The 12,487-nt window shown below is 43.0% G+C and overlaps 1 protein-coding gene across 15 annotated transcripts in view; it reads left to right on the forward strand.

Annotated features, from left to right (window-relative positions):
- The first annotated feature begins 3,406 nt into the window (after positions 1–3,406).
- The window catches only part of nbeaa (neurobeachin a), a 99,121-nt gene continuing 90,040 nt past the window's right edge, over positions 3,407–12,487 (forward strand). For 14 of the 15 annotated variants that reach the window (XM_082548513.1, XM_082548520.1, XM_082548522.1 and 11 more), the window contains exon 1: positions 3,407–4,683. In XM_082548513.1, the coding sequence (XP_082404639.1) occupies positions 4,366–4,683 (318 nt within the window). In that variant the 5' untranslated portion in view covers positions 3,407–4,365. The remainder of the gene's footprint in view (positions 4,684–12,487) is intronic. The other variant, XM_082548514.1, reaches the window with a different exon arrangement.

Here is a 12,487-nt window from a genome sequence, read left to right on the forward strand (position 1 = left end):
TTACTTGAGCTAATAGCATCTCCAGCTTGCCCTGACATCAAGCCTCATTAGATTTTCTAAAAAACTGATGAGTAAAAGCAGTGGATGGATATATATATTAAACAAGAAAATGTGAAATAACTCAAAACATGTTTTATATTTTAGATTCTTCAAAACAGCCACCCTTTGCTTTGATTACTGCTTTCCACACTCTTGGCATTCCCTCTGTGAGCTTCATGAGGTAGTTACCTGACACGGCTTTCCAACCGTGTCGAAGGAGTTCCCAGAAATTCTGAGCACTTGTCTCCCCTTTTGCCTTCACTCTGCGGTCCATCTCATCCCGAAACCACCTCGACTGGGTTTAGGTCAGGAGTGTGGAGGCCAGGCAATCTGGTGCAGCACTCCATCACTCTCCTTAGTCAAATGGCCCTTACATAGCCTGGAGGTGTGTTTGTGGTCATTGTGCTGTTGAAATATAAATGATGGTTCAACTAAATGCAAACCAGATGAGATGGCATGTTGCTGCAGGATCCTGTAGTAGTCATGCTGCTTCAGTGTACTTTCAATTTTGAATCAATCCCCAACAGTGTCACCAGCAAACCACCCCCCACACCATCACACCTCCTCCTTCATGCATGTCGAGACCATCCAGTCACCTTTCCTGCGTTGCACAAAGATACGGTGGGTGGAACCAGAAATCTCAAATTTGGACTCATTGGACCAAAGCACAGATTTCCACTGGTCTAATGTCCATTCCTTGTGTTTCTTGGCCTAAACAAATCTCTTTTGCTTGTTGCTTTTCCTTAGTAGTGGTTTCTTAGCAGCTATTTGATCATAAAAACCTGATGCTATTTCTAAATATATCTTCCCCACTCGCTGTCTGAGGAGGGTGCACAGTATCCTGCGGGACCAACATCACCCTGCGCGCCACATTTTCCATCTGCTGCCCTCAGGGAGAAGGTACAGGTCTATACAGGCCAGAACATCCAGACTGGCCAACAGCCTGTATCCACAGGCTGTGAGGCTCCTGAACTCTCTGCCCCCCTCTCACGGACAATAACCATATCCAACTTCTTAATAGCAATGAACTGGTCTGCATTGGTGCATCATATCTTTATTCTCTTCCCCCTCCTGCCCCCCCCCCCCCCCCCTCTTTCTTAAATAGATAACTATCATATCTGATATCATATCTCACAGTACAATAATATTGAATGGGTTGCATTGTTGTATTTTTAAGGGGTATTTATTATTTTCTTCTTTTTTTTGGGTTGTATGGAAGCCCCAAACGCAATTTCATTGTTCTTGACAATGACAATAAATAAATAAAATACTAAAATACTAAATACTAAATGTCACCTGGTGTTGTTGTAGCCCTCTGCTTCAAGCTTCTTCATGTTGTACATGCCTTGGTATAACAAACATTTTCTTTTTGAGTTACTGTTACTGCTTTCCTATCAGCTCAAAGCAGTCTGACCATTCTCCTCAGACTTCTGGCATAAACCCAGAGAGTTGCTGCTCACTGGATAATTTCTCTTTTTCCGACCATTCTCAGTAAATGTTTTGAGGAAAATTCCAGTAGACGAGCGCTTTCTGAAATGCTCAAACCAGTCCTTTTGACACCACCAACCATGCCACATTCAAAGTGACTGAAATCACCTTTCTATCATTTGAACTGCAGCAGGTTATCCTGACCATGTCTACATGCCCAAATGCATTGATTTGCTGCCATGTGACTGGCTGATTAGACCGAGCAGCTGAACAGCTGTACTTAATGAAGCGGCTGGTGAGTGTATGTGTTTAGTATTGCCAACCCATCCTATTAATCCTAAGTGCATTTTGGTTTCTGTACCATTAATCATTTGTTAATCATAAACACTAGCAAAGAATTGCCCTGCGGGAGGTTTTTCCAGGCCTGCGGCTGCTGTGTAGAACACAGACATGTATGTTAATTTATCATGTTCTTCTTTTTATCTTCATTATACGACTGTTTACGGTCAGGTAGCAAAAAAAAAAGAGTTCATGGACACCAAAGAAATTAATAATAAATAGGCTAAATATATTTCTTCGTCTTTGGAAGCTGTGGTGCAGGCGCTATTTGCATCACTGCTTGTTTGATATGCGCAACATCATATTCCTGTGACACGTGTCACTGCATTTTGGCAAAATTTATTCGTAAACAGCAACTTACAACTAACATACACGTTCGTTTTGAGATCGGCTGCGATTTATAAGGATTTGGTGGTTTTAAAAAATGTTTTCCAAAAGAACTATAGATGTTGATATCAGTATCAGATCGACACTAGAATGATAGGATCGATATTTTGTTCCTATCCTCTAAATACAATATGTAGCCCACCGAACTGTGTTAAAAACAATTTTTTCCAGAAATGTAAAAGTATGCATCTATAACCTTTTTTGTGTTGACTGTCATGTCTATTTTAGTTATAGGTCATTTAAACAACAACCCAAAGAGCTTCAGGGACAGGCACATTTACCTTTCAGCTTTTCATGTATTTTTATGTACGCTGAAAGGAGTGCTTTGTTGTGTTGACCAATTTTTATGGAATGTAAAAATCACAGTAACTTACTGGTCATTAAAATGTGTTCATAATTTGCATAAGTCACACCACACTGCTCTTCCCTACATAAGCTGGCTTTATAAATTAAAAGTGTTGGCATTCGCAATACCGGCTCTGTATTTACTCATTATACGACAGATATAAAAGAATGCAGTATTACACAGCACTACCTGGTACTCTAGGCAGCTTAAGTATTACGTTTCATCCAGACATGTTTAGGAGGAGTTACAGAAATACAGATATACACTATGATCATATAGGGTAAGATTCATAAAGGATCAAGTCATAACTATAGCTTATGAAGGAGCCATAAACACAATGAAGCCATGGAAGACATATAGCCTATAAAACATTTTGAATTTGACACAAAACACATTCACTTCTATTACTGCTCAGGTTTTTAGTTCCTCTCTCATAAACACACCTGAACCTGAGTAGATCACCAACACATGGGCCATGTGACAGCTGAGATATTGTATTATTGTATGCAATACCCGTCATATATGTTAATTTAATGCATAATTAAATGCCCCCCCCCCATACACACACACTCACATACACACATTATGTTATATTATTTTAAGATAATCCACGTACAATTACGAAAAACAGTTTCCATGGCAACTGCTTGTAAACACATCTCCAGGCAAATATTTGCACATTCTGTTAGTTTCAGCCAGAAGGGATACAAAAACAGAGAAGTGAAAATAGAAGGTTTTTTACTTTATTTCCTGTCATACAAAGATATCAGAACAATTACCCGTAGTATTATTATTATTATTATTATTATTATTATTATTATTATTATTATTATTATTATTATTTTAAGTTAGGCAGTATAGTAAGGACCACGCTTTGCAAACCAGAAGGCAAAATAAGGATGGAGAGGTGATGAGGTAAGGAAAGTGTGAAAGTGAAAAGACAAAATTAATTTCTTGAAGGGGAAGACAGTTGATGACGACATAAAAAAAAACGGGGAAAATGAGAAAATCACACAAGAACAGATTAGTGTCAGGAGAACAATAGTGGATAAATAATGGATAAACAAAGGCACCAGAGCTGAACTGGGGGACAGAGGTAAGTGGGACAAATGGATGGCTTCTGAATATATAAACAGCCTCTGTCTGGAAACCAAGCGCCCTAAACTCCATCTGGATTTACCCCTGCACTACACCCAAAATACATCTGTGGAGGTTGACCCAGCTTATTTCTGCTACTTAAAGAAATGTAATGAAAGTTCCATCATTAATCCATGTTCGCACCCTCGCACTATTAAATATTTACAAGTAAAACAATATTTATATATTATATATATTTTTAAAACTCACAATAACACACAGTTGTTTCGACTGTGCTGTGTTCTGTGTGAACCCATGCATGGATGGCTCCATGTTATTCCGCTTCAGCACCCTCCCAGAAATTCCCACACTGCGCATGCGCGGCTTAAGCGCGCTACCGCAGACAGGGGGCGTTAACATGGCGCTGTCTCCTCCACGACCGCACTGACTGCAACCTGCCAATGAGAGAGAGAGCGAGAGAGGAGAGACAGAAAGAGGAGAGAAAGCGAGAGAAGCGTAGGTTTCCATTCCTGTCAAGCTTCCATCATTTTTTTCTCCTACACCTATGAGTCCCTACACATTTTCAGGTGGATAGGGTGAATTTCCAGAGTTTTTCAAACGCCGCTCCCCCTTGTTTCACCTGCGCAGTGGATGGTTTTTGTTCGGCGGCAGCAGCAGACGCCCGAGCTTGTAGAGCAGGTGTGAGGGACAGCGGCGACCGCTCCTCTCCTCCCTGTTTCCGAGGGGAAATGTCGAGCGAGAAGCCGGTTTCAGTACCACCGGGCTCTGCTTCTTCGCTCACGGACACGGACCGAGAGTCCCATCCTCCGGCGGGCTCCTCCACGCAGCAGCCGCCGCCACCGCAGCAGCAGGTCGCCGCGGGCTCTGGCTCCGGCACCACCGGGGAAAGGATGGTGTCTGCAGCCGGCTCTATGGTCCTCCCGGCTGGGGTGATCAACCCCGCTGTTCCGATAAGGAATATCCAGATGAAATTTGCCGTGCTGGTGGGCCTGATCCAGGTCGGGGAGGTTAGCAACAGGGACATCGTGGAGACGGTGCTGAACCTGGTGAGTGGGAGCAGGACCGAGCAGTCCTGGAAAACGCTGAAAGGAAGCCATAGAGCACAGCACAGTCGCTGCGCCCCAACCCGCTATGTTTTATTTACGATGCTTCGCTCTCTCCTGGTTGTGTGGCTTTCAGGGGATGATGTCATTTGTTTGTTCGAGAGGTGGTTGATATTTCTCTTTTATTTCCTTTAGATGAAACAAGGCCGCTGTAAGAAATAATAGTGTGTTATATTTAAGACCAGAGAAGTTGAATGAAGCATGTGACCCCACCGAGGCTCTGAGGGTAGTCTAATCACCGGCCATTGTTGACTAAATGACCCGTTTGCGGTAGCTACAACAACCGGAGACATTCGCAGTCAAACTGTGGGGGATACTGAAAAAGTCTATGCAGGCTATTCTCCTGACCCCGATATGTACCCTGAAGTGATGCATAGGCAGATTGTAACAAGCCGCGAGTGGTTTTAATGTTGCGCACAACATCAGGACCCCTACAACGTACTCCATTCGTGTCCCTAAACGGGCAAAATCATGCATGTGTGCACGTCCTGGCAGCACAAAAACAAACAGATCCAACGCGGACAAAGGCCGACTAGCATTATGCTACCATCGACATATGTGTGTGTGTATGAGAATGGGTCAAAATTATGCACAGGCCTATTGTTGGAGGCAGGGCCCTGCATCCCGAGCCCAAAGGAGTCACATATACGTTTGTGTATAGGTGGCTTTGGAGCTGTTAATGGTTTATATTACTCTGCTTCAAGCAGCCATTATTTCTGGAGCACATATACGTTTCCACCCCTCTTCCATCTTTACCCCTCCATCGGAGGCTTGTGTCGGCGATGCAGGGCCTAGATCAGAGGATTTAATCCAGCTGGGTTTTTTTTCTTCTTTTTTTCCCCATGACTGGTGTGTACTGTTACGAAACAGATGAGCAAAATGTACAGCCGATGTAGGTCTGGAAGACTAATGCTTTTGGGGGGAGGTATAGGACGTGTGCGCGTTGGCTGTGTCCCCCTCCTTCATCTATCAGGCGATGGCGTGTGCTGCATGATATTACATGCATCTAGCATGGAGAAGAGGAGGAGGGGGTCTGATCATTATTGATTTTCTTTTGAAGGTAGAATAATAATGACTTGATAATGAATTTTTTACCCGATTACAGTGCAGCGAGTCTGACGGCCTGTTAACTCACTGGATGCTTGGAGCAGGACAGCCTACAGTTGAGCCAAACCAGTTTGATCTCAGTCAGACTGTGGTGAGCCATTCTGATTCAGGTCGCCTCTCATCTCCCCAATCGATTATTGGTACTACGGGGAAGTGCAGAGGGGCTTTCGCTGGCTCACTCCAATCTTGTCTCCTTCTTTTACAACCCCCCGGGTTGCACAAGCTGATAACCATCCATCCTGTTCCACAGCCGCCTCCTTCACTCTGGAGGGACTGAGAGGAGTGATGCTGCCTGCATAGACTAGGTTGGCAGGGCAGCGCCATGCATTTAAAAGCAGGTGGAGAGGGGTTGAGGGAGGGTGGGGGAGGAGAAGAGAGAGTGGAGGAGGAGGAGGTGGTAGGATGCTGCAGTGGCTATGTGCTCAGAAAATCACCAGCTGATGCAGCGGAAGAGGACAGGACTGGTCCACATCAGATCAGTGAAAGCCCATCAGAGCATTCAGCTGAAATGCACTCTGCATCATTTTCTGTAAATAACCCGCTTTTAAGGCCTTAATGTTTATTTGCAAGTGTTGCATTAGGCCCGACACGCTGACAAATTAAAGCAGCGTGTGTTGGTCATACAAAGCTTTACTTGCTAAATCCTGAATTGAACAATCAGTTCTGGTTGCAAGGCTGCCAATAGCTAAGCCTGTTAGGGAATTCGGCTGCCCAGCTCCTTAATTAAAAGAGTTGAAACAAAGAGGTGTGGAGGCAGGAAACCTCAGTGGTCATGCTGCTGGTACAATGAGTCCACTGTGACCCAAAAGCTGATCCATTATTCCAATCAGTGTGGGAGACCACAGCAGCCACATTCTCCTCCACCGGGGCTTTATTGATCAGATCCCACTGCGGCTGGAGTGAACAGATGGGCCTGTCTGCTGTATCAGATATGCTCCTTGGTCTGTACGGCGACATGAAACTGTGTAGAAAGAAAGAGAAGAACAGTTGAGAAATCAACTTTGAGCCCGAACACTTCAGTGCTGCCCTTGTTTATTCTTAATCTTTTAATAAGTCCACACACATAGACTAATAGACCTTCACTAGGTGTGGGGGGGTCCTGACAGCAAGGTGCTCAGCGATTATCATCAACAAGGCATCACAGTTGTCAAGGCAACACCGGTCTTTGATTGCAGACGCTCCACCACCTGGTGTTGCTCTGCACTTCCGGACTTCTCACACAGCACTCTTCCACAGCGTTTCTTTGCTCTCCCTCTCTCTCTAGCTGCCTTTGTCAGTCTCCTGTTTATGTGCTTAATATATCTTAAAGTACAGAACAGGCGATGAGTTACTTTTTTACTTATTGTATCTCCCATTGGGGTTAAGATTGACTTGAAATCTGGCAATTGTTAAGTCCATAGCATGTGATTTTCATACCTCGCTGAGCCCTATGTGGAGGCATCTATGATGGATGTGTTTGTGTTCTAATTTATTCAGTCTTTCGCTTAAATTTGTCACCTGTCTGTAGGTAAGTAGATGTACATCAAACCGCCTAATGTAGATTTTACAGATCAATGGTTCTCAGTCTAGGAGTTGAGGCCCTTTCCGAGGGATCATAAGATGATTAATAGGGGAGGGGAGCAGTAAGCAGATTTATTTTTTCAGACGTTCATTTAATCTTTTGCTTTTTTTTTTCTATCCTTAAGAATTACTGAGTAGTTTTACATTTTTAGGTCCCAAGTAAAACTGGGAACCCAGATCTCTTCAGCTGACCTGGAAATATTCAGCTGGTGTTGCAGTAATTTAAAGTTTAGGCACCACTCTTATGGGCAGCCCTCTCCACGATGGGATACTTCAGTCTGTTTGATTGGGCCCATTTCACAGTTGAGTTTTCCCCTTCCAAGAACTTCCTGTCGTTTGCCTCACTGCACTGTTTGTTCTGTAGATTTTAACCCTAAAATCTTTCCAGTTAATGTTCAGCCACTTCTTCCACCCAGTCGCTGGTTATTTGTGTGACACGTTGTGATGCTGGTGGAAGAAAGCCAGGTGAGAAGCAATTTTTGTTGACAGAGAGAAGAGTGTTGATGTGTGACTTATCTGTCTGAACCGTACTGTCATATCTATTCTTTGTTTGAAGAACTGAGACATATATTTCAAATGCATCTACAGGCAATACTGTCAGTCCCTCTGCCTCAGTACAGCACCAGCTGGGCTTATTTATAGGCGGCTTTATCTAGTTGTAATGCTTTTTTTGGGATCAAAACGGCGTGTTTATCTGGGATAGAAAATGATTGGTGACACACTCTGGCTCACTCTTAGTTTTTATGCCACCTTCTTTGCTTTTCCTTTCCTCCTTTGCCATCCTCCTCGGTCAGATGCAATATCTTCTGGCAGTGTCAATCCCCACCTGAGCCTCCTCAGTGGTCCCACTGACTCTCTGTTAGCAAACGTCTCATTATTCTTGTCCACACGTTCCACAATCACCAAGGTCACCTGATCCTGAGTCCTCAGCCGGCAGAGCGAGACTCGGCACAGCACACCAAGTCAGACACATCCTGATTATAAAAATACACCGAGGTGAATGCAGGCACACTTCAATCCATTCATCGAGGTTATAAATGGAGGAACAAATGCATCACAGAGACTCGCTCTGTGTCTTTGAATCTCTGTCTGGTGCGCTGCGACTCTGGCATGCTGATTTATGCTTCATGGATTTGTAAAGGAATAGGTCACCCATTTTCAAGATGCATTTTGTGCCATTGTACTTTGCCCTGAGGTGGTTTGAGACATCAGCACAAAACTCAGTTTAAATGAACCGTTTTTCAAGGGTGCCCCGTGGCTGCATACCTAGGGCATAGGTTAACTATTTCCCTGCAGCACTGTGATCTTCTTGCATGGCCTCGCGGTGGAATAACAATGCGTCATCTGGTGCTCGCACAACCGTGGAGATGAGCGTATTAACAAGCATCAGCTAACAGACTTGAACAGTCATTTAAATCATGTGCTCTCTTGCTAGCGTGGTTTAAATGGACTTTTGAGTATAGTGAGTAGTTTTAAAGACACAAAGACAAAGATCTGATTGAAAGTTGTTGTTTTTTTAACCGTTCAGTACTGCTGGCCCATATTGGACTGTCATATAATATAAGTATTGGTATGTATATTGTCTGATATGCACACATATGTTTTAAATCTGCCAGCTCCACTTTGTTTTTTCAAAAACTGTTTTCCCATCTTCTGCAAGATGATATTGAGGTGGTTATTTTTGGGAAAGATTAGCTGCTGTAAAGCTGCAGAGAAGCTTACGGTTGCCAGTTTGTGCCTAGGGTCCACAGGCAGTAAGCAGCGTTAGCTAACGATGTAAACAGTGCTGGACAAAAACACTGCATGAACGCTCTCTTATTTTGTTTCCCTAAATGAGTATACAATATATATATATATATATATATATATATATATATATATATATATATATATATATATATATATATATATATATATACATACACACACACACACACACACACACACACACACACACACCCCTATGTAAGGAAGAGCTAGAGGACAGAAGGTGTGGCTTCTGCTGCAAGGTCATGGATGACTTTGCTATCTATCACACAGCTGGGTTGTCCTGACCTCTGCATGAGCCAAAGGAGAGACAGGGAGCATGAAAGCCAGGAAGAAAACGATGATGTGGAAGGATGCTCATCTTGTACTTTAAAAAAGAAAAGAACAAAATGCGGTTGAAGGAGAAAGATGGTGAACTAAAGGGTGAGAAATGATGAAAAGGATTCAGAGCGGTTCAGTTTGTGATTGTCCTTCAGGTGCTCTTTTATTCTTGAGTGTAACATAGGTCCAGCTGTATGATGTTCTGTGGGGGTCTGATGAGTTCCAGCCCCCCTGCGGAGCCTCATCATGCTGTGGGTATCACTGTTCTCCTCTTTCCTCTGCTCTTTTGGGTACAGCAGGGAAATGTAGTTGGGAGTCCCATAAACCAGGGAAAATGTGAGACTTCGCTCACATTTAAACTTTTAATTGGCCATTTTTCTTCATCGATCACTTGTCACAGCGTGGAATTAACTTGTACTACTTTGTTAGCATGGCTAGCGTTCTTCCAGAGCCGAGATCTGCACCTCTCAGATTCTCCCGCAGTCCGGACAAATCTACAAACTCTTTTCATAGTGTTGCAAATTTCTGGGGAAGGAAAATACCCAATTAGAAGTATAAATGCCAGGTTGTCCATTAAACTACAAACCTTGTTGCTCCCAAATCCTCTTATTACCAAGCTCCTCCAGAATGATCTGCTTCTGAACCAAAGAATCTCTTTTAAGGCATAATGCTGAGGCCCGCTTTCATTATCATTTCTTTTTCAGCCTTTTTAGCTTGAATTAAAACACGATTTGCGCTAAACTCAAACCAGACTGATTTGTATGCGTGTGTATTAGGCATCCGGGCTAAAAACGTTCACCTCTCTGTCTTAAGGCTCCTAAATTCTGCTTCGCTTCTCTAAATTCCTTCTCATCCTTTGTTAGCAGCTATTTCCAGATGTGGGGTTTTTCCAAGGATAAGCCGTGTAAGATTTGGGTGAGCGTGTCTTCTGAGAATGGGAAGAAAACAAGGGGCAGAGGTTTGGTGGGGAGGAGGGAGGAAGTGGCTTCTCTGTCACTTCCTCCATCCCTCTAGATTGTTCATCTCCTCTAAGCACATCCACTTCCCCTTACCCACTGGTGTAATCTTGTCTCGCTCTTTGGCTCCCTGGCTGGGTGAAGCGGCCGTTGGATGAATGTAGATGATCCCTTTTATGATTAGGTAATGGAGCTGTCTGCAGCGCCACCCCTCACTGGTTCTTATTCTCGGAATACTTTCTCCGTCTTCTCGTCTTTGAGCATTAGAAGGTCTGGAGGGAGACTTTGTGTTGTCCTGTCATCACCTCTTACCTACTGTTGCTAGGTTTTTGTAAATGCAACTGCAGATGGAAGAGAAGTGCAATAAGTAGATGACATAAGGCGCTCAGGCCTGGCTTTTACCTGCAATGCTATAAATTGTCATAGAGGGGATTTTATGTCTAGAGTTTGATTTCTTTAAAACACCATCGGCATAGGGGTCTTAATTAAGCAAGAGCAGGTTTTATGAATTATGAATGAATTGCATAAGGGAAGCACATGCTTGTTGGCAATTATCGAGCTGAAAATGTAATCGCTTTTGAACCGAACAGTCACCTTCTGTGTTTGCTGTATGCTTTAAGGCTCCATTATCAATCTTGATAATTTTTTGATTGAATTTGTTATAATTACCACTCATAAATAATTCAACTTTTATTGATTTTTTTTAATGCCTCAATATGCTAATATGAGATTTGTTAAGTTAAGGACTGAACACTGAGTACACTTCAGCAAATCTAAAATGTGATTCAACACATGATTCGCATCATTAGCAAAGTCATTAGCACAGAGGTTCAGTTACTTTTTCCAGTCTGCGCTGTGATTGACGACCCAAGGTTTTCAATAAAGACATTAAAAGGGCAGCTGTTTGTGTGTTATTAGTTTAGGCGTAAATGTGACCTGAAACCTGAAACACTCAGCCCTGTTAGTAATTCGCTGCATCAAAAGTATCCGTGAATAGAAGTAAGGTCCGCATATTAATACTGTGTAAAGTACTTAACCAAAGATAACCAACTCGTCCCTTTGCATTTGTAAAAGTGTAACCAGCTGGACTTTGAGATTTCTCTTAAATTCCTTAAGATATAAAATATTAATTGATTAATTTAATATCAGCTTTTTTTCTCTGGCCTAATGCATAATTCATTTTCACAGCTTCACATTAAGAGCTCCAGGAAGCATATGTTCTCGATTGTTCTGGTTGTCCTCTGCTGTGCTCCTTGCTTCAACACCATTGTGTCTGTGTGTCTGGCTGCTTCATGCTTTTGTGTCTGCCTCTATTGTGTTTTTTGTTTTTTTTTTTGTGTGTGTGTGTGTGTTTTTTTTTTCTCCCCCAAAAGTGTGCATTGTCTGCGTGTGATTGTAGTGAGATGGGAGGGGCCATAACAATATAATTCCTATGTCATCTTAATACAAAACATTTGGATCAAAAACACTGTTGAGAATCTTGTTTGTTTTGCATCGGTGTATGCGTGTGTGTGCGTGCATTTACATCTGGCACAATGACAATGCAGTAATCTCCAAAATTATAACAAGCTGCTTTGTTTGATTTACCTGGTTTTTGTGTGCCGGCGAGGGTGCGCCCCCAACATCCCAGAAAGAGGAGAAATGAGTGTTCCTACAGAACCCCTGCTTTAGTTTCCTACACCTTCATCTGCACATTTTCTCTGGCAACACACACACACACACACACACACACACACACACACACACACACACACACACACACTCTCTGCTCTCTTCCTTTTTGTAGCCCACATCATTCCCTGGCAGGGGTGATTTTATATTCATGCTGGCCTACTTCGCCTCACTCCCTTGGCTCTAAACACACACACACTTGCCTTACTGGAAGTATAGCTAACTGTGTACCTATTCATCATGCTGCATATTGCAGTGGCCGACGGTTGATTATAGCCAAGTTTGTAGTGTGTGTGTGTGTGTAATTTTAGTATTCTATATTAGATATCTAGGATCTCTGAGGTATGTTCGTGCATCCCCTACAG

Source organism: Aulonocara stuartgranti (assembly GCF_965226115.1).
Source record: "Aulonocara stuartgranti genome assembly, chromosome: 10".
Lineage (NCBI taxonomy): Eukaryota > Metazoa > Chordata > Actinopteri > Cichliformes > Cichlidae > Aulonocara > Aulonocara stuartgranti.